General features: G+C 33.8%; 2 protein-coding genes across 2 annotated transcripts; one reads left to right on the forward strand and one right to left on the reverse strand.

Annotated features, from left to right (window-relative positions):
* The first annotated feature begins 5,225 nt into the window (after positions 1-5,225).
* LOC11421233 (F-box protein At4g27050) lies at positions 5,226-6,224 on the forward strand. Its single transcript, XM_003626981.4, has one exon. It carries the CDS (start codon positions 5,640-5,642, stop codon positions 6,120-6,122), a length of 483 nt encoding a protein of 160 aa, XP_003627029.1. The 5' UTR covers positions 5,226-5,639; the 3' UTR covers positions 6,123-6,224.
* Positions 6,225-19,249: 13,025 nt separating this feature from the next.
* On the reverse strand, positions 19,250-22,396 carry LOC11435010 (flavanone 3-dioxygenase 2). The gene is made up of 3 exons (XM_003626983.3): positions 21,707-22,396; positions 19,845-20,208; positions 19,250-19,593 (listed from the first exon to the last, which is right to left on the reverse strand). The coding sequence occupies exons 1-3, from the start codon at positions 22,261-22,263 to the stop codon at positions 19,375-19,377; spliced, it is 1,140 nt and encodes a 379-aa protein (XP_003627031.2). The 5' UTR covers positions 22,264-22,396; the 3' UTR covers positions 19,250-19,374.
* Positions 22,397-22,671: the final 275 nt, after the last annotated feature.

Consider the following 22,671-nt stretch of genomic DNA (forward strand, 5'->3'; position numbering starts at 1 on the left):
GACGAAATGGGAACGTTTCAGCCAATGCAACACACATCAATGGAGAAATTGGTGCCACAATGAACCTTCATAACAATAATACATTGCCTGGACAAAGCAATGACCAATGGCAGGCCCTACAGAATTTTCTGAATAGTCATAAAGGCAACAAAAATAACAAGATGACGGGTAAAGATTATGGATGGATTATTGACACGGGTACTTCCAATCACATGACAAGTAACATAAAACTCTTGCACGAGGTGAGGGAAATAACATGATGCCCAATTGGTCTCCCAGTTGGAAAATAAGTGTTTGCCACTAAATAAGGGCAAGTGATCCTTGACACAAGATTGCAAATTGAGAATGTGCTTTATGTGCCAAAATTGAGTTGCAATTTGATATTTGTTCCTCAGTTGACTGTTCCGAAGAAAATATGTTGTTCATTTCACTGATACCTTATGTGTAATGCATGACAACACTTCTAAGATGCTGATTGGAACGAGTGAGCAAAGAGGTGCTCTTTATCTCTTCAAAGGTATTCAACATGAAAAAGCACACAATGCTAGTGGAACTTGTCATCTTAATTTGTGGCATCAACGCATGGGACATCCTTCTTTAAAGATCACTCATTTAGCTTTTAATGTAGGGAATAAGAGTAGTGAGTTGGAAAATGAAGCATGTGATGTATGTTTTCGAGTGAAGCAAACTAGAGATGTTTTTCCATTAAGTATTCGTAATGTTGTTAGTAGTTTTGATTTTATACACTATGATTTTGGGGAGGGGGGCCTTATATGGATGATTTTTCTCGTGCCATGTGGATTTATCTTTTGGTTGATAAAAGGGAAATGTCACGCACAATGATAGATTTTTTTTCTTTGATTAAAAGACAATTTCCTAAGCAGGTTAAAATGATACATAGTGATACGGAACTGAATTCATATGTTTGCAAAAAATATTTCCGTGACCATGGAATCATATTCCAAACCTATTGTTCATGAACAACACAACAGAATGGACGGGTAGAAATGAAACACCGACACATCTGTAATATTTCTCGTGACCTACGGTTTCAAGGTAACCTTGCCACCTCTTTTTGGGGAGAGTGTATCTTAACTATTGGGTACTTAATCAACCGCACACCTACACCAGTGTCGTTTGGTGGTTGTTGGATGCTTGTGTTATGCTCACAACTTAAGAAAAACAAGTGATAAATTTGCTAATCGGGGTCAAAAATGTAATTTTGTTGGATATCCTTGTCGTAGAAAGGGGTGAAAATTGTTTGATTTAGACTTTAAACTTTACTTTGTATCACATGATGTTAGAAAAAATTAGTTTAAATTTCCTTCTACTGATACAAACAAGAAGGAGACTACTTCCCATGTGGAACAATCCTTATTTGATGATGATGGTGAGGGAATTAGTCAAATTGACCAAGTTAACCAAGCAGCCGGACTGATATAAGTCCTAACGAATGGGGATGCAGATGATTCAGAAAATCAGTTAAGTAATGAGCTAAGATCGGGTTCCAACGAAGGTGAATCTAGAAATTCTCATCTTAACACTCTAGTTTCAGAATCAATCAATAATGAGAATGTGGAAGAGTTGGGAAGAGGTCGCTGCATCAAGATGCCTTCAGTCATATTGTGTGATCATGTGGCTTATACTATGTAGAAATTAAGCCCATTTTCCATTTCATCCTCTCCACGACATATTTCAGGTGCACTTTACCCGCTAACTCATTACATAAATTCTACAAGTTCATTGTTGTTGTTAATGCTGAATGTGAGCCTGCTCATTTTTCTAAAGTCGTACAAGACAACAAATGGAGATTTGCAATGCAGCAAGAACTTCAAGGTTTGGAAGAATAATGCATCTGGATTTTACAACCTTTGCCGACTGGGAAGACACCTCTCGGTTGCAAGTGGGTATACAAAATTATACATAACTCAGACGACACTACCAAAAGATACAAGGCAAGATTGGTCATTCTTGGGAATCATCAAGTATAAGGAATTGACTATAGTGAGACATTTGCTCATGTTGTCAAAATGGTCACTGTTCGTCTTGTTCTTGTTGTTGCAGCCGCGAAATAGTGGGAAATTCATCAAATGGATGTTCACAATGCATTTCTCCATGGAGATCTTCAAGAAGATGTATACATGAAATTACCTCGAGGCTTTCACACATCCTCATCAAGGTTAGTTTGCAAGTTGCGCAAATCTCAATATGTATTGAAGCATGCCCCTCAATGTTGGTTTGCCAAACGACTCGTTGCTTTGTTGATTTTTCTATCTTCAACTTGACAACTCATGGAGTGCACTCGTTGTTCTGGTGTATGTTGATGATTTGATTATTTGTAGAAATGATTCTGATGCATTACTACTCTTTAAAGTGTATCTTAGTCATTGCTTTCACATGAAGGATTTGTAGGTGTTAAAATACTTTCTTGGCGTGGAAGTTGCTAGGAACTCAAGCGGTATATTATTATGTCTATGTAAATATACCTTGGATGTAATTCAACGTAAATAGTTTTTTGAAATATGTTACTTATGAAGGATAAAATATTCCAAAGGGGTATTATTCCTCAGGATTCTCAGTTTTGTGTGGGAGGTTGAGGGGAGTTAAAATCAACAAACCATATGTTCTCAGAGTGTAATTTTTTAATTTTGTTTGGCAACTTGTCTGTAATTGAATTGACATTATTTCTTTGATGGATCCGTTTAGCATTTTGGACCACATTGTTCATCAGTTTAGTCATTTTTCTGATAGATCCAGAATGCAACGTTCTATCTTGTAGTTAATTTGGTTCTCGTGTATCTGGGTATTTTGGATGGAAAGGAACGACATAATTTTTAGGAATCAGGAAGAGAGTATTCATAAGCTTATGGACAAAATCAAGGTGTCGTACTTTTTTGTGGTTGTAGGCAAAGTTGGTTAATATTGCTTTTGGTTATCATAATTGATAGTTTTGTCCTTTTTCATGTTTGGGTGTTGGGTAAGAGGTTGTCTTTTCTTTGCATTGGTTGTAGGTTTTGTCATACTTGAGTGTTTTTTTTTTTCTGGCACATCTTGTGTTGGGTAAGACATTTTTTTGTTATTAATATATCTCATTTTAGCTTGTTAAAAAAATTTATTGTAATATACTTTGGTAACTAGGAAAAAAAATCATTGAACTTGGTTAAAACTTGATTGAACAATGACACAGATTTTGAATAATATAGATAATATATAATATTTTAATTTTTAAATTATAAATGTATATTGTAATTCTACGTGGTTTTTCATATAATATAAATGTTAAATGATTTTTTCATTTTTAATGTCAATTAAAAAAATAATCACATAAATAGATTTTTAATGTCAATTAAACTATAAAAGTATTTATTTTAACATGAATAATCAAACAATCATTTAAACTTTCATCTCTCATACGATTTTACAATTAATTCTTATAATAGCTATAACACAAGATGACACCAAATAGAAAAATAGACTTTAAGTTTACAAGATATTAGTATATTGTTTTTATAGAGTAAACCACGGTCAAATTCTATCTTACACCTCACAAAATGGTATTTTATCATGTACAAATGTCTTCTTTTTTTTTTTTTTTTTGGTCAAAAAATGTCTTTTTTTTTTCCCATTGCTCAGAAACTACTAGTTTATTCAAGAAAAGGGAGAAAAGGTGATGTAATGATAGTGCCATAGTGGGTGAACCATGATAGTGTGTCTGTTGAATCATCACGTCTTTTGCCTTTTCTTTTTGATGACTTCGTTTTTCAATTTACAAGAGGCCATAGTGCGTTGATTGATACCGGTGTGTTTCTCATCATTTCACTTCAGTGGAGTCCAAATAACAATTCATTCTGTGGGGGCTGTTTTTCAAATTAAACTTAAATTTGTGCCATAGTTAGGGTGCTCATGGATACATTATAAAGACAGCCCCTAGTTAGGGTGTTCATTTTGTGTTTCTCTGAAAAAATTGTTGATATTGAGAGTAGTCCATATATAAAATATTTGATTTTAGTCACTTCTCAATTGAAGAAAAAAAAAATGCACATCGTGAAGATTAATTCTAACATAAACAAGTTTATACATGAACTAGAAAAGAAAAAAAACAAAGACGAAAATGAATAAGTTATCAAAGTAGAGCCCCATGCCAATACAAGGACTATTGAGATCACTACCTCGATCGGCCAATAAAACCTCAAAGGGATGTGCAATACAAGTTAACCACCTCCATAAAATAATAGGATACACCTTGTTCCGCCTCGTAGGATGACATATCACCTATGTGCTTCAACACTTCAATGCATGACCAACATCTGAAAAGATATCAGGTTGTTTGCACATACTAGGACCTCATCTGAACTGGATATAAGCGCTCATCTAACTTGGATTATGTTACATAGAGCATACTCGGATATACATGAGTTGTTTCAACTTACACAAAACTCAATTAAACTAGATTGGCACTTCTGCCTAAATGGGGGTTTGGTAACTCCAATATCCAAAACAACCTCGTAATAAAATACTCTAAAGCTAAGGAGAGAAGATGACAACCAACAAGGAGCCTATCATTAAATCAACCAATATAAATAAGGGCCCCCGCCTCTCAGGTACGATCATTCTTTACTTACCACACTTATACTCACTATCCAAGTCAGTCTTCTACCTACTAGCACATTGTCTGACTTAAGCGTTAGAGTGTCTTTTGCAGAGACCTCCCTCCTCGACACACACACTTTGGAGAAGGAATTAGAAGGAGTGTAAATCAGTCGTGAAGTATCCAATCACTAGTGAAGGAAGCACACCCTTTGCTCGGGAGGTAAACCTCATTGTTCATACAGGAACCAACAGACATTATCTTATCAGCTCTGAGTACAAGTAAGTCAAGGCAACAATGCCTCGAAACGAAGTTATATACCATATATCAAGGTGCCTTAAAAAAAAAAAAAAAAAAAATCAAGTACACCACATCAACATATGTGGCGCTCTTTTTAGAGAAGACGGTGGAGTCCACTGAGAAAATAAATAATTTTGAGGTATATTGTGGGTCCAGCTCTCTGCAAACTTTGTCATCACCCTCGTCAGTGGTCTTTGCTTCCTCAATTATCCTTAGGAGTATTCAATCAAATGATTTTCTTTTCATTGTTAAGGGTACGTGTGAATGAACAGGAAAAAGTAAACACAGAGAGACTAAATTAGAATCAATATAAAATAAGATAATCAACCGGTGTGCTAAGCTAAAGTAGAATCAATATTTATTACAATAAAACCTAGTAATACACAATATAAGTCCAAAACCACATTAAACAAAACAAATTTTGCGGAAAGAAACTGTCGGCTCCCAGCCTCCCCTCGTCAACTCTCCATTCCTTAGTCTCAATTATTTGTGCTGGTATTTTAATTATCTTCCTTCAAAACAAAACAAAAAAACTACAGTACTAATTATCTGTGTATACATGCATAGCTACACCAGCATCTCCTCCTCTAGAAATAAACATGACCAAAATCAACATAACCACAAAGATCTGGTAAACAAACAAACTTGCAGTGTGAGTGTGTTTAATCCATTTCAGATTTCAATTTGAAAAACAAACAACTATAATCTGTTCACTGAAAGAGATCCATAACCCATAGGAAAAGCAAAAACAATGGCGGAGGACTCCAAACTCGAAGAAGACAGGATCAGTAATTTACCAGATGGTCTGCTCAACCAGATCTTATCATTACTCCCGATCAAAGACGCAGTTGCCACTGGCCGTCTATCTCGTCGATGGCGCCACCTCTGGAAGCATCTCTCCGTTCTCAACTTCAGCCTGTCTCACTTCAAAATTTATGAAGAATGCGATGGAACGGAGGACCCTACTGAAGAATTCAGGAGCTTCGCTCTTTTAGTTAATGGTGTGCTTGCTCTCCTCCGTAATCCCCGCGCCATTCGGAAGTTTCATCTTCACTGTGCCCACTCCCATTTGGATGACAAGTTCCGTGCTTACTCAGTTGATACGTGGGTTCGTTCTGTCATTGGACCTCATCTCGAGGAACTCAATCTCGTGCTCTATTCAAAGGAATACAAGTCTGCCTTCAAGCTCCCTCAAACCCTCTTCACTTCGGCTAACCTCATTTCACTCTCGTAAATAAATTACTTCCACTTTTTATTGCTTTCATTCTGTTGCACTTTTGTGTCGTAATCCCGTATTATCTGTTCATCTTATCTTAGAAAATTTGATTTGACTTTACTCCTTTTAATATTAGCTACCTAAGGCTTGATCGGACCTAGCAGTTTACTCATCTCATGAACTCAGTTCATAAAGAACTTTACTTTGACTTCAATTGAGTTTCCATCCGCCGAAAGTGGAATTGGTCCATTAGATTAGTCGGTCATAACTCATACGGTAACATACTGAGTTTTTGAATTAACATTAATGGATTAAAATAGTCGATCCCAACAGCCGAAAGAACGAAACTTAGGAAGTGTTTTTCTTAGGGTATTTTAAGTTAAGAACGATATTATCCTGTAAACAAAGAAAAAGTTAAGAACGATATTAATTTTTTTTTTATATAGACAGATGAAATGACAAATAATTATATTGAACCGGTTCGTTAGCCGGTCCGGTCCACTTATTGAATCGGATATGTTATTGAACCGTTGTGAACCGGTCAAACTCGGCCAGAACCGGCGACTCGGAGGATTGAAGAAAACCGGCCGGGTCAACAATTGTTCGGTTTTTTTTTTTAATAGAAACAAGGGTGCGTGTTAATTTATTTAAAAAAAATTCCAATTTACCTTGAGAGGGAATCGAACTGGCAACGTCAAGCTTAAATATGGAATGCACCACCACACCATGCCTTCAATTGTGTAACTTTTATGATTCTTATTTATTATATTAAATTCAATTGCAAAATGTCACAATAGTTCATATTTCTTTTTTATAAAACATTGAAATTCAATATTATTTTTAATGATATATTTCATAATTTTGTTATTGTTTTGCTTCTTATTTTTAATGTTTCAATGATATTTTTCTTAATTTTAGCTTAATGATATATTGCAATTTATATTTGAATTTATATACAATTATTTTTAACACCAAAAAATTACACTACCTTGTAAATATTGTTGTGATTAATAGCATATTTCTTTTGTAAAAAATAAAAATAGTGGAGTTTTTTTTTTTTTAATAAAAATCAATTTTGTGCTTAAAATTAATTTTTGTATTTATTGTATTATAGTCAATAGATTAAATTTGACTGGGAGAAAATCTACATATTATATTAATATTGATATATTTCATGTCAATAAAATATAGTTGTACAAATATTAATATAGGTATTATATGTCATTTTTTTTAGTTTTTAATTGAACGAGTCACCGATTTAATCCGGTTAGATAGCTATATGAATTTAATCTCAATACCGAGTTATCTAACTGAGTCATCCGAGTTGATCCGGTTCAGTCATGCGGTTCGACCAATGACTCAGTGGTTCGACCAGTGACCCAGTACCCCTGCCGAGTCGATGGCCGAGCCAAGTTTTAAAACTATGGTTTAGTGTCTTTAGATCTTGTAATAACACAACCTTTATTTACTTGACATTAAATTCAACTTCAGAAACAATTGAATTACAAAATTGCTGCAAGAACCAATGAAACAAGACAATTCAGCAACAATATTTCATAGAAATAGAATCTAACGGGATTACAAAATAGAATGCATAATTGTCTCGAGAACACATAATGTCAAACATCTCCATAAACATACTGCTAAAACTTGACAATAATCCAAGTCAAATAGGACCAGGAATGCCCTTCTTGCTCATGCTATCCAAAACATCAATTGAGAGATTGACATAGGTTTTACGAGATTGAAGATGAATTTAGAACCAGCACAATACTCATCAAAAAACAACTCCATTTTAATTAATCATGAACATTGTTGTGAATTCCCTTAAAAATCACACCAATGAATATCAAAGATGTGTGGAGCAAAGGAAGTGGTAATCAATGTGTAAAGTGTCTCCAAGCAACAACAGCAAAAACAGACCTGGACTTAGTGTAGAGCAACACAACAAGCATAAACAAAGCACAAAGATAAGCAATGAAAGAAAGGAACAAACACACCAAAAGATTGCTGACCCGGTTCGGTCCAATATGGCCTAATCTGGGGGAGAGAGCAGCTCTCCAATCCACTATGATGAAAGTGTTACAAAGAGTTACAAGAAAATAGCTGGCAAGCTTACACAAGAACAAGACATAATTTCTACCCATTTGTGTTACCCACTCTCTCAATGATGAACCCTAAAGAGAAGACACAAAAGGAAGCTTTTGATCCTTCTAATGGTGAAATCTCACTACCCAAGGTGTTTACAATGTTTCCCAACCCAAGAGATCCTCACTACAGAGACACTCAACCCTAAAGTTACCTCCTTTGTAATCCAAGTTTCTCTCTCTTCAAGCTCTTCTTCAAAATCTGCACAAGAACACTTATATAGCCGTCTTCAGCTGTCAAAATCGTGGCACAATTAGTGCGTACGACCCAAAATACGACCAACCTTATCGTGAAAACGTATTCAGCAAGTTTGAAAATCACGTCACGTTTTCCCAAATTCGTGACACGATTGAGCACCCTGAGAAACCATGCTCCCTGCCTGAAAATCGTGACACGTTGATGAAATCGTGTCACGATTTCTTTGTTCTTCCAAACCACAAATTTGAAGCCAAAATACAACAAACATGAATTTAATTAATCAAATAACACCCTATTAAGTTTTCCAAGAGCTAGTAGTTTCTCTTTCAACAGTATACCCCAATAAAATACAAACTGAGATAGGAACATTAATTAGAATCAAAATCAATCAAAAGTGGATTCTTTCTGAAATGAAGAAGGCACAAAAAGACAGATATGTGATCATGAAATTGCAGGGATTTTAGCAATACTATTTATGTTTGGAAAGCACTTTAGATATCATGAATCCAACGAAATATTAGAACCTATTTGATAGCTCCATAACAGTACATTGCTGATTCATATTTCATAGTGATACTCTATTCTATGTGAGAATCTAGCCTAAGCAACAGTCATGCGTTGCTTTCATGAGTTGGCACCAGGTGCTCAATTTAATGAGTAGTTTCTAAAAAATATTACACTGCAAGCTAGATTCACTAATCTAACTATAACTTTCATACCAGTGATACAAAAGCAGTTAACAAAATTATCATTTATCCAAAATTACTTCATTATGAAATTACCATATATGTATAAATGGTAACTTTCAGGAGCGTGTATATCAATGGTAACTTGCAGGAACATATACATAAATGATAGCAGCTAATTTTTTAAAGAAATAATTTAGAAATAGAAATAATTACCATTCAATCATCTTCAAGTGCAATAGAAGTAGACGAAGTTGAACAACTACGGCCCTCTTCCGATTGACAAATGTCTACAAAAGATAGAAAAAAATCATTATGCTCAAGTATAGTAAGAAATAGTAAAAATAATTCATGTATCAACTTGTTCTATCATACCTTGCTCAAGCAACTCAAGATTTTCAAAATCTTCAGTTGTAATCAAGGATGAAGATGCTCCTTTGAGCCAATCTTAAGTGCATATAAGTGCCTCAACCGTGGTAGGTGTCAAAGAGCTACGGTATGGGTCAAGAACTCTCCCACTTGTGCTAAATGCAGATTCAGACGCCACAGTTGTAATAGGTATAGCCAAAACGTCTCTTGCAATTTTTGCAAGAATTGGATATCGGCCAGAGTTGACTTTCCACCACTCTAGAACATTAATCTCCATATTGCGCTCAAGATTTTCATTCAAATAAGTATTCAACTCATTATCTGATGTACCACACCCGTCTGAAAGATAAAATTCTGAAGTACCGTAGACGTCACTAACACCATTAAAAGCTTGCAGCGCTTCTGAATTACCTCGAGGATGCATAACTCTGGCATAGTATTCTTCATAGAGAGACTTCAAACAAGACTCTAACATTGCTACCAAATCATCAAAATCAACCCCATTATAAAACTGCCTAATCATCCAATCAGCCAATCTCACCTTGCGTCTAGGGTCGAATACTAAAGCAACCAATAGCATCATGTTAAGGCTCTTGTAATTTCCCCAATATTTATCATATTTCAGTTTCATTGTTTCAGCCATAGAGCGAAGATAAACATCCTCAGAGCTGCACATTTCAACTATCCTTTTCCCAATACCAAGGATCTGAAACATATAAATATTACCTGTTAAATAAGACGGACCTGATATGCGTACAGTAGCATCATAAAACATTTTCAAGAATGGAAGGATTTCCCTGACAGGTTTCCAATCATCTTGAGTCGGAACACCTTTTCCTTTCATTGTCAATTCATTCACATACTTCTGATCCAGAAAACATAGCTCTTCAAATGTCTTCTCATGTTTAAGTGCAGCTTCTAGCATCAAATATGTTGAGTTCCAGCGAGTCTCAACATCTAAGCAAACTGAACTTTTACCACCAACGCTCTGCTCATCAATGCACCCTTTGAATTTAGAAAGTCTCAAAGGAGAAGACCTAACGTACCATACAGCTTGACGGATTCTCAAAACAGATTCATCAATATCTTCCAGACCATCTTTTACAACTAAATTCAAGACATGCGCACAACAGCACATGTGAAAATAGTTGCCATTCATGACTAAGCTACCTCGAGACAAAAGCCTTTTCTTCAGACGCCTAATTCCAACATCATTAGAGGAGGCGTTGTCTACTGTCAATCTAAGCACACGGTGTAAGCCCCAATTATTCAAGCACTTGCCCATTGTTGCACAAATAGTTTCCCCTGTGTGACTTGAAACTTGACAAAAGTTTAAAATTTTCTTATGCAAACGCCAATTATTGTCGATAAAATGAGCCGTCACACACATATAACTCATCTTCTGACAAGAAGTCCACATATCAGTGGTGAGGCAAACTCTCTGACAATGTTCAGCTAGCAAAATTTTCAGCTGTAATCTTTCGGTGTCCCAAAGTTTCAAGACATCACGTGCAAGTGTAGTTCGTGATATCAACTTAAATCTAGGTGAAGCAAGACTCATAAACTCATGAAAAGATTCATGTTCTACCTTCCTGAAGGGAATTTCCATGTTGATGAACATCTTCACCAATGCTCTCCGAATAGCCTCTTGGTCAAACTTGGGAACTAAGGGAAAGTCCATATGTTCATCTTCACTCATCATTGACCTCTTGTAACCATCACATCTCTCTGTATGCTTTCCCATTGAAGTAGTTCCACCACCAAACTTAATGAGTGTTGGGAAGTATTTGCATTTTGCTTTCTTTTCTATATGACATTCTACCGTGAAATGATCCCATGACTCCGAACGATTCTTATGCTTCTTAGAATTCGGAGGTTGCATTGCACTATTTGACATTGCGGGTGGAGGTGTAGACACCGTACGCTCTGATGTTGCGGATGTTTGAAGATTACCATCACTTGTCATCTTGTGATGATTCTATAAACATAAAATAAGACCATATCAACACAAAGCAGAAATTAAACCATATCAACACAAAGCAGAAATTAAGAGATAAATTACTGTTATTGAAGAGGAATGAGTAGCTATTAATTCTGTCAAAAGATAAAGTAGCTTTGATCAATTAATGTATCACTCTATATGTGACAATATATATCATCTGGCTAACTAATTTAGTTACATCCAGTAATTTCACTTTCTATTAATTCTATACTCATTCACCCCGTTGTAAACTTTATTTATGGTCACTTGCTACATCAAATTAAACACATTCTCATTTTATGCTACTTGTGAAGAACACATCCTCATTTTAAAATTCTAAAATGATTAAAAACAAGTTCACAAAATTCAGCATTGTGAAGAACACATCCTCATTTTATGGAATTCAGAATTGAAGCTATAAAAAAAATTCAGCATGACTATAAGTTGACCATTGTAACCAATCTCACAAAATCAGTTCTATCACCAAGTGAAGAACAATGAACTAAATGCATGTGATTTCAAAATTTCAATGCAAAAATGTAACTATTCCATTAGATCCATTACAAATTCAATTCAGATCAAGTTCTTAACCAAAACCCATCAACAAAATCCAACAAAAACATCAAATCAAGCTCAAATTCAATCAAGAAAACAACACACACAAAACTGAAAATTGCAACAGATCCATCTCATTTTAAACCCCCAACAATCAAAATTCATATATAACAAAAACAAAACCAAACACAAACTTTGTAAAAGAATTCTATGTTTTAAGTTTGTAAAATATTTATTTATGTACTTGCTTTTAATCCTTGCAGTTGTGTGTTGTAGTCCATGTTTATGTTGGATCTGATGCTTCTAAAGGTTGAACATTTAATTTAATTCTTTCTAAATCAACTACATGCATAAAGATTAAAATGAATATGTCACATACATTAGAGATCAATTTCAACATTGAGCAAATTTTTAAGAGTAAAATAAAATAAGAAAGTGCAAAAGCAAAAACTATATATTTGATATTTTGCTTTCTGAATTGTGTGCGATGACATTACTTGTTAGTTCCTCAGTCTTAGTGGTGAAGCAATTCATGTTCATATTCAAAGCTCTACAACAGTTGATATTTGGTCCAAATTCTTAATCAGATACATCACATTTTGTTGACCGAAATGTTTCTTAAATATAGGACCGGAGGGATTATTTGATTCTTGCTTTCTGGATTGTGATATAACATTACTTGTTTGTTCCTCAGGCTCGGTGGGATTAATCTACATACAAAGCTCTGATTAGTTTACCGTCACTGAAGGTGTTGATCCCTGCACAGTTTTGAACTGCTCCTCCTACTGATTTTTTGAAAGCCAACATAGATGTTGGGCGCGACAAGCACGGGAAGGTCATTTGGGGGCTGGTTATTCGCAATCATGACAGCGAGGTGCTTTTTGCAGCAACTCAAAGTCCTGATATCATGGCTGATCCACTATTGGCAGAGACTCTTGGTCTAAGATGGGGTATCCAAACTGTCTTAGAATTACAACTTAGTATGCTTCTGTTGTACTTAAGTGTTTTAATGGGCTGTCAACAATAGCTAGTATTAGTCCTTTTATTAGTGACTGTCATGACTTGTTTGGTAGTTTAGTTGGTAGTTCTGTTAGCTTTATTAATTGCTCTTGTAATGTAGGTGCTCATGAGCTTACTCAGGCTGCAAAATCCATAGGATCATGTACTTGGGTGGGGAATGCCCGTCTTAAAGTCTGGTCTTTGTTCTCTTTTGGTTTGTTTTTTTAATGAAAGAGTGGATTGTAAAAAAAAAGAAAGAAATTGAAAAGATAAATTATTAGATTTCATGATCCCCATTGTTGACTTTCTACTGTGATATTATTTTCAATGCAACTAAAATAGCTTTGTTTATTTGGGCCGACATTTGTGTTCACTCTGATGGTTCAAATTGATTTTGTTGATGAAGCACTTTATTTCTCTTAGAAGCTGGTTACAAGCTTTGTATTAATGAGTTTGATCTTCTAGACAACCTTAATAAGAAGGAAATAGTCTTGTGATATTTTGTATAAGTACTCCCTCCGCTTCAAAATACATGTCGTTGTCAACTACTTCACACATGACGATGCACAATTTTGACTATTAATATCTTTAATTATTTAAAGTCAAAAATTATAAAAATGCGATATATATTTTAAAATGGAGGGAGTAAATTTTTTATGTTTGTGGATCGGTTATGGGTTTCTTTCTCTGTTTGTTTTGTACATTTTTAAGTAGACTTAATAGCAGTTTTGGCCCCTTATGTTTCAAAAATTTGCGATTTTGGTCCCCTAACTAAAATAATTCGATTTTGACCCCCTATGTTTTTCCCCCTTTGCACTTTTGGCCCCCTAGGCCAATTTTGACCAAGTCAATGCTGACGTGTGTAATTTTCTATTTTTTTAATTATTAAAAAAGAAAATTTTTTTAAAAAAAATTAATTAAAAAATAGATAAAAAATACTTTTTTTAAAAAATTTTAATTAAAAAGTAAAAAAAAATTATACATGTGACGCCATGTCAGCATTGACTTAGTCAAAATTGGCCTAGAGATCAAAAGTGCAAAGGGGGCAAAACATAGAGGACCAAAATCGCTATTAGCCTTCTAAGTACTAGTGATGATTATTTTGCAATACATCAGCGGGTTCAATATTGGAATTTTATCATTTCTTCTATGAATTTCATTAGGGTACTTTGTTTATAGGCTAAAATATGCATTTCATCCCTGCAAATATAGGCCATTTGAACTTACTAATCCTCCCATTCTTTCCCTGCAATTGTTAATCACTTGAAATTTGGTCCTAATCACATTTTTTTGCTGAGGTGGAGGGTAATTGGCGACGTGTCAGCTGTTGACTGTGCCATAACACTGATGACTCAAACAAAATGGCATGAATAGACAAAATTGCCCTTAATGAATCAAACCAACAAGGAAAAGACGTTATTGCCCTTCTTCCTCCTCTTAAATAATCTTCTTCTCCCTCGGCTTAAATCTTCTTTCCTCTGTTCCAGCCATTCCAACTTTGTTTTTTTTGTGTGTGTGCTTCAATCATACAACTACAAATTCACACAAACAAATTCCAAACTCAAAAAATTCTAATCCTAGAAATTTCAAATTTGACAGTTATTAGGTTTAATGGTGTTGATGTTTTGTAGCTGTGAATGTTGTTAATTTTGAGAGAGAGATGGAGAAGGATATGAGATCGGAGGAAGAAGAAGTTGAAGATTTTGGAAAGAATAATCACAGCAAGACCCAAGTTCCTCTTTTTCTGTTCATATCTCCGTCTCCGTCGTACTCCTCCCTCTCACCATCCATTCCTTCCCGTAATCTCCGCCATACTCCTCCCTCTCTGAGTCTGTGTCCTCTACTCCCGCCTTTCTCTCCAACTCCAAACCCCCCTCCAACCCCTGGACTCTCCTATCGGACTCCATCTCCGACGAAGATTCTGATCTATCCACCACCTCCGATCCCATCGACGAACTCAACTTCGACCAACAACAATAACAAACCCAACCTCCTCCCACCAACCCTTGTCTTGGTCACTAAATTGAAGGAAATGGGAAGAAAAAGATACAGAAAACAGAAAAGGGTTGAAGTTGAAAGAGATATGAAAAGAGTTTGAAGGAGTAATATGTCTATGAAGATTTGCAACACTGGACATTGTTTCTTTCAAAACAACCTGCTAATAATGGTCAACTTGTACTTGATTTTTATTTTCCCATAGGCACTCCATTCTTCAATGCTTCTTGTAAAAAATGAAGAAGATACAAGGAAGAAGAAAGGGAAACTGCCGTGAAAGAAAAGAGGGAAGAAAACGGGGGTATTATAGTAATTTTGCTTTTGTCTAGTTTCAATAAGGGTAACATGGTCATTTCTGATGGCTTTTGCCTAGTCATCACTGTCATAACCCACTCACCATCCGCCACATCGCTGCCATCTGTGTAATGACATGCCACATCAGTAATCATATCTAATTAGGACCAAATTTCAAGTGATTAACAATTGCAGGGAAAGAATAGGAGGATTAGTAAGTTCAGGGATGAAATTTCAAATGGCCTATACTTGCAGGGATGAAATGCATATTTAAGCCTTGTTTATATTACGTTGTTTTTTTCATTGACCATGTCGTACAAGAGACATACAGTATTTACATATTGTTTAAGCATAATTTCTTTTCCATATTAAAAGAAGGCGTTAATGTAATTTAAATTTGTTTGAATTTCACAGAATACTTATCTCTTGAAATGTGAACAGAATCATGCTTGCTCGGATGATTTGGACTTCATTAAAAAGTGGACAATGGGAGCAAAACATATAATATTTATTTCATTAGATTCAAAAGTTTGATGGCAACTATGTATTTTGGTAAATTAAATGAGTAACATGGCACACAAAGACATGTTGTTCTTCTTATATATAGCTAATGCAGCTAGCTAGCTGACCTAATATCGTAGAACAGCGAAAGTCATTTAGTACTGTTCTCTTCTTACCTTTAACTATAGATGCTTATAGTTCCCAAATTTCAGTATGTGCAGCAAAGCAATACCAACTTCCTTGATTAGGATAAACTAGTCAATTTATCTATTACTTACTACGTGGTTGGAAACTTGTAGTCTTTGAGATTGTTGTGGGTGCTACTCAGGGGCGGAGCCACTTGTACCTGAGGGGATTCACATGAACCCCCTGGTCTTCTAAAAATTGCACATAAATTGTTGTATTTTTGTACTCTAAATCCCCTGACTTTTTGTCTCTGCACCTTCTGACCAACATATTGCACTCTGCTTGCTTCTTTCTTAGCTTAGTTTGTTTCTTGTGTTCGGATGAAAAGATATTAACCAATGGTCATTAACTAGCTCTTAAATAAGTTTCCTTTATTGTACCTTTTTTTCTTTTCTTCATTCACTTTTCTTAGTTTAACTAGTTACAAACCCGTGCGAAAGCACGGGTTGAATAACGTATTTTTTTTTTAAATTTAGTTTCGAAGGTGAAATCTTATAAATACGAAAAATTATTGTCCTTTATAAATGTGAAAATCAAAGCTGCGTAAACCAAAATTTTGCAACACAGAGCCTAAAGCACTGCATAAAAAATAACATAACAACTATTGTAATATCTTATTCCTTAAAGTTAATTCGAACGTAAAATTTTGCCATAGATTTAACATAACTTCTCTGCTTAATTTTACTGTATTAACCCTATTTAATTTAATCAAAATGTTAACGTTAATTGGTAGGGAAATCAAAATAAACAAATCGCACATAATTTTTCTCCTTAATTTTACTAATCAAATTATATTAACTCTAGATTTAATTTATGCAAAATGTCATATCTTATTTATAAACGTTAACCCGTGATGCAATATTAACCATAGATTTAACCTAATTTTTCGTGTGACTTTACTATATTAACCCTAGATTTAATTTATGCAAAATGTAATCTCTTATTTTTAAATGCTAACCCGTGACGCAATATTAACCCTAGATTTAACCTAATTTTTTCGTGTGACTTTACTATAACAACCCTAGATTTAATTTATGCAAAATGTAATATCTTATTTCTAAATGTTAATCCGTGACGCAATATTAACCCTAGATTTAACCTATTTTTTCGCGTGACTTTACTATATTAACTCTAGATTTAATTTATGCAAAATCTCATCTCTAATTTTAACCTAATTTTTCCCTCCACACTTTTGCATTTAATGTTTATCTAAAGTAAAATAAAATGATGTTCCCAATTATATGTTGTTTTTTTTGGAAAGGAATAACCGTTAACCCGTCTCGCTATACTTAACATAATCTCTTACTTATAAATGTTAACCCGTCTTGCTATACTTAACCTATTTTATTTCTTAAAGTTAACCCGAACGCAAAATTTTGCCCTAGATTTAACCTAACTTCTTTGCTTAATTTTACTGTATTAACCCTATTTAATTAACCATGTTTAATTTAATCAAAATGTTAACGTTAATTGTTAGGGAAATCAAAATAAACAAATCGCTCATAATTTTTCTCTTTAATTTTACTAAACAAATTATATTAACCCTATATTTAATTTATGCAAAATGGCATCTCTTATTTCTAAATGTTAACCCGTGACGCAATATTAACCCTAAATTTAACCTAAATTTTTCGTGTGACTTTACTATATTAACCCTAGATTTAATTTATGCAAAATGTCATATCTTATTTCTAAATGTTAATCCGTGACGCAATATTAACCCTAGATTTAACCTATTTTTTCGCGTGACTTTACTATATTAACCCTAGATTTAATTTATGCAAAATGTCAGCTCTAATTTTAACCTAATTTTTCCCTCCACACTTTTACATTTAATGTTTATCTAAAGTCAAATAATAACCTTAGATAATCACGACATAAAAAAATTCTTCGAAAGAAAAGATGTTAAAACAACGGAACATTGTGATTCATCATAAAATATGTATGGGCTGATTTAGAGATCATATAATCAATTTATGAGATTATGAATTGACATAATGTTTAGGATGAAAACAATTGGAACCAAAAAGGAACCAATAATGTGTGAATTATGATTACATATTATCCAAAAATAATATTAAAAAATAAAAGAAAAGGTTCCCAACGTGAATTGAAGAGAGATACTTGTGAAATAAATTGTCGAGAAATAGTTTTTTGAAGTAGCATTCAACAACTTTTGAGCAAAGCTCATTCCATTCAATTTTATGCATTAAAAAAAGTACATTTTTTAGTAAGTACTTAATTGATATTGTATTTGGACTAACTTCTCCTTAAAAATGTAGAGAAGTTTGTCAAACGATACCTTAATCTCCCACAACGGCAATGTAGAAGCAACTGAATTTGGGAGAAAAAATTTAAAAATAGTTAAAAATATAAAAATTGAAAAATAATTAAAAGTTATTTAAAATATAAAAATTAGAAAATAATTAAAAAATTGGTTAGGGGCAAAAATGGAAATTCATAGGCCAACCTTCAAAAAAAAACTCAACCAATTTGTAATTTACCAAATTGCCCCTCCTAAGGGTAAAATGGTAAAATCAATGGACATTAACTTTTATATTAGTATATAGATTAAAAATTACTTTTTAATTTTATGTTGAATTTTGTCTTTTGGTTTTTATCTATAGTTTTGCTTACAAGAGGCTGAATTTTCAAGAGACTAAATTAGTTTTGCTTACTATTTTAGTTTAATTCAATTCACTTCTTGTGTTGGAGAAACTAAATTTTAGTTATATTATTCTATTTTAGTTTTTAAAAAATCAAAATAAATAAAATATAAACCACATGATAATTCATAACTGTTTACTATAACTAATCAAAAAGGATAATCATTAGAATATTTGTGTTTAGTGCGTGTATATATAATAGTTGTTATTACCAAGTAATTGAACTTTATTAAATTCTACAGGGATGAATTATTCAAATGAATTTGAGTTTGATCCTTGAATGGAACAACTTTTTTATCAAACTTTACCTATATATACCATTATACATATCCTAAATTATGTCCTCTGTGCTCTCCCTCATCTTTTAAATATTCACTTTTGTTTAATGGATGGGACAAGAAGAGATAAGTGCTAGTGGAACATCTTATTTGAATACGACCGAGTATGCTGCAAAAATTCGTATGTTTCAATGTAAATTGAGTAATATATATATTAAAGTTCAAAAGTTTGAACCCCTGCTCTAGGGTCCTGGCAACGCCACTGGTGCTACTAAGATTATGCATAAGATTTTGAGGTGCAAACAGGAGTATGTTGCACAATATTATCATATAATTGTTTAAGTGGAGAGCGTACAAGTATGTTTGAGAATGTGTATCTGTATTTCATCGAGTTCATGTTCTATGAAAACATCATCACACTTTTTTAAAGACAAATATTAGAACGTGGTACATAAGGTTCAAAATTACAACCAAGATGGCTTGTTGGCCAAGTGAAATAGGTCTTTCCATATTTGTTTGAAGTTTCTTGGAATTTTGAGGAGAATAGAGGAAAGCCATTGAAATGTTGTCTTCTCTTTTGCCTTTAAATATTGCCTTTCCAATTACATCCTTGTAATGCCCTCCACTCAATACCTATAGCCAAGCAATATCAAACTCGTTAAGTGAGATAGGCAGATATAATATCTATCAGCAATTTTGCTGTCATGAAAGATTGAAGGTATAGTCAAAATATTGACACACTAACATTAAGAGGTTAGTTTTGTTTATTTTTAAGATCTATATATAATTGTTCATTTTTAAAACAAAAGTGTAGGTGGAGTTTTTTGTTTTGTTGAAATACTATCACTATTATGTAGAAAGAGAAAGCAAAAATGTAAAATAACCTGGATTTGATCTCCCGCAGTGATTACAAGTGCACCTTGTTCAGGACAGAAAGTCAACCAACTTTTCTTTGAGTAAACATGAAACTCTGAAGAGCCATCACACACATGCAAACATAAAGAATGAGAGTAATCAGTTCCCCTAATCAGCATTCTAATCACATCATATTTCAAAGAATCAACCCAATGATCATTCCTATTAATATCTTGATGATGCTTGTAAATGCAACAAAGTGTCCCAACTTCATTTCCATGACCAATTATATCACCATCACTTGCTAATTTCTTTGTAACATTTTTCAATATGATAGCCAAAATTTTCTCAGCCACCTTCTCCACACGTGATTGAAGAGTTTCCATCTTCTTGCTGCAATTTCAACAAATTTTACATTAGAAAACATTATATAAATAAAATTGAAGCAATAATATCAAATGAAGCAATAACTTAACAGTATGTCAAATAGTATCTGTGTAATTAGTATAATACTATTATGTACGAAGTATCTAAATTTGTCGGGATAATCGCACATTCACGTGATTTTAATTAATTGTTTGATCTAAAACGTAAAGAAATATTGTTTATATAAGCAATAACATGATGAAGAACCCAGATGAATAACTAGAGGGGGAATCATGCATTCATGAAATATATGAAAATCAAATAGTTCATAATTTAGCTCCAATTTTTCTACTTTCAAACATCACTTATGTTATGAACTGGCATAGGCCTCAAAATCTTCGTTATGTAAGGCTAAACACACAGGCTCAACCATGGATTCTCACTATCCCGTAACGCCTCAATGGCTAGCTCAGTTCTAGATTCTTGATCATGTGTAACACCCCCAACGGCTAGTAATAGTCGTTGGAGCTGAACACTGATAAACGTAGTATGTAACGAACCCTTTGTCAATCTCTAACAACTCCTTGTCAGTGCCTATAAAATACATGCTTCTTTCACCACAAATGCAAGGTACACAATTTGTCAATTTATATCCACTTTCTATCTCATACTCTTTGCTCAATCATTGACTTGAACGTCAGAGTGACTGCAGGTACTGACCTAACGTCAATCTCGACCAATTCATCTCGATCACGTAAGATTGACTTACAATACAAGTTTTACAATATTAATTGGGCAGTTAAAAAAATTATTGCACTAATTCAAGTAGAAATGTTGATTTATTTTTATATGTACTTTTTTAACAAAATAGAATGAACCCTTGTTTCCCGTCAAAAACCCAATATATTAGATGTACTTATTTAATTTTTATTAATATTTGTTGTTAAAATAGAGTAAACATCTAATTAAGTCTTCGAATATAATTATCTTTATATTATATATTGTACAAATAATAGTATATGAAAAATCATAAGTAGTTTGTATTAGGTTTTTAGTACTAGTTTATATATTTTACTACATTAAGAGCTGACAAAACAACAAAATATAAATTATTATATCATGATATTTTTTAACAACTCGTTTTTTTTCTTTTTCTTTTATATATAGGAAAGTTTAGATGAGTTGAATTTCAAAATTTTATTAAGGTCGAGATAAAAACTCAACGAAAGTTTAGATAAGTTGAGCTTCAAAGTTTATCCAAATCGGGGCAGCTCAATACTTAACAAATACTAATACATATACTTACTAAATAAATCATTCATCAAAATTGTCCTTACATCGGACTCGAAAGTTGAATCCACGACTTCGGACATAAGTTGACTATTTACAACTAAGCTAAACTTTATTTATTAACAATTTGACTACTAACTAGAAAAAAGAGAAATTGATATAGTTGATGAAATAAATTGAAACTTTATTACGAAAAAAACAGAATAATGGGAAGATGCAAAAACTTTCGAAATACCTAAAATTAGGATATCCTATAGGCCAAATTCCCTCCAATTTCAACTTCAACTCTTCGTCATTCTTGCACCAAATAAATTCTTCATTCAACTCTCTTCCCTCCTTTTCTTCTACTTCATCATCATGCTCTTCAAAACCTCGTGGTTTCTCCGGCGATCTCGTCACAGCATCTCTCATGTCCGGCGGCACCGTAAATATTCCTCCGGCAACCTCCACTGCAGCAGCCACAATTCCAGGCGATATCCCGTGGTTGATAAGCTGAAAGCATCCAAACCTTGCTATAGATTCCAAAACAACGTCGATGAGATCTTCATCTTCGTGAAAACACAGAGCAACGAAATCTACTTTTGGCGGCGTTTCGTCATTGATCTGTTTCGGGAAAATCTTGTCCGGTAATACTAGATCTGGAACTCGGAGTGAAGTTTCCAGAAACTCCGTGAGAAATTCGTTGTTTGTTACCGTTGATCTACGACCGGAGGCTACCGGTGATGGCGGCGGTGCACGGAAATCAACGGTGGTTTCCGGCATGGTTCGCGGCGTTAGTATTAATGATCGCATTATGAAAATGGTGTGAGTGAGAATTTGTGAAATTTGTGATTATTTGAAAGCAACAATGAGAATGGTTTTAATTTATTTCAAAAACAAAAGTAACAATTGAGAAAAAGCGATGATGATAGTGTGTCTGTTGATCGGTAACATTACGACGTCGTTTGCTTTTACTTTTCCTCTCTGTTTTGCTTTTTGATTGCTTCGTTTTACTTTACAGAGGACATTGTTGATACCAGTGTGTTTTTCTCATCATTTCATTGGAGCCCAGTAACAACTCATCCTGGGGGCCATCTTTCAAATTAAACTCATGCATCATAAAATTTAGAGAATTGTTCTTCTCCAATTTTAGAATTACTTGTTCAACGTGACTCACGTAGTTGTATTTTTCAGGGTGACTTAACTACGTAGTAATACGAT

Source organism: Medicago truncatula, chromosome 8 (genome assembly GCF_003473485.1).
Source record: "Medicago truncatula cultivar Jemalong A17 chromosome 8, MtrunA17r5.0-ANR, whole genome shotgun sequence".
Classification (NCBI taxonomy): domain Eukaryota; kingdom Viridiplantae; phylum Streptophyta; class Magnoliopsida; order Fabales; family Fabaceae; genus Medicago; species Medicago truncatula.

What these genes read in the sequence shown, in the direction of transcription:
- LOC11421233 (XM_003626981.4), top strand. Translation starts at nt 5,640, where the DNA reads ATGGCGGAGGACTCCAAACTCGAAGAAGACAGGATCAGTAATTTACCA.
- LOC11435010 (XM_003626983.3), bottom strand. Translation starts at nt 22,263, where the DNA reads ATGCGATCATTAATACTAACGCCGCGAACCATGCCGGAAACCACCGTT. An exon ending in ATAGGATATCCTAATTTTAG is followed by an intron (nt 20,209 to 21,706) that starts GTATTTCGAAAG and finishes TTGAAATTGCAG; the next exon opens with CAAGAAGATGGAAACTCTTC. An exon ending in CTGCGGGAGATCAAATCCAG is followed by an intron (nt 19,594 to 19,844) that starts GTTATTTTACAT and finishes GCTTGGCTATAG; the next exon opens with GTATTGAGTGGAGGGCATTA.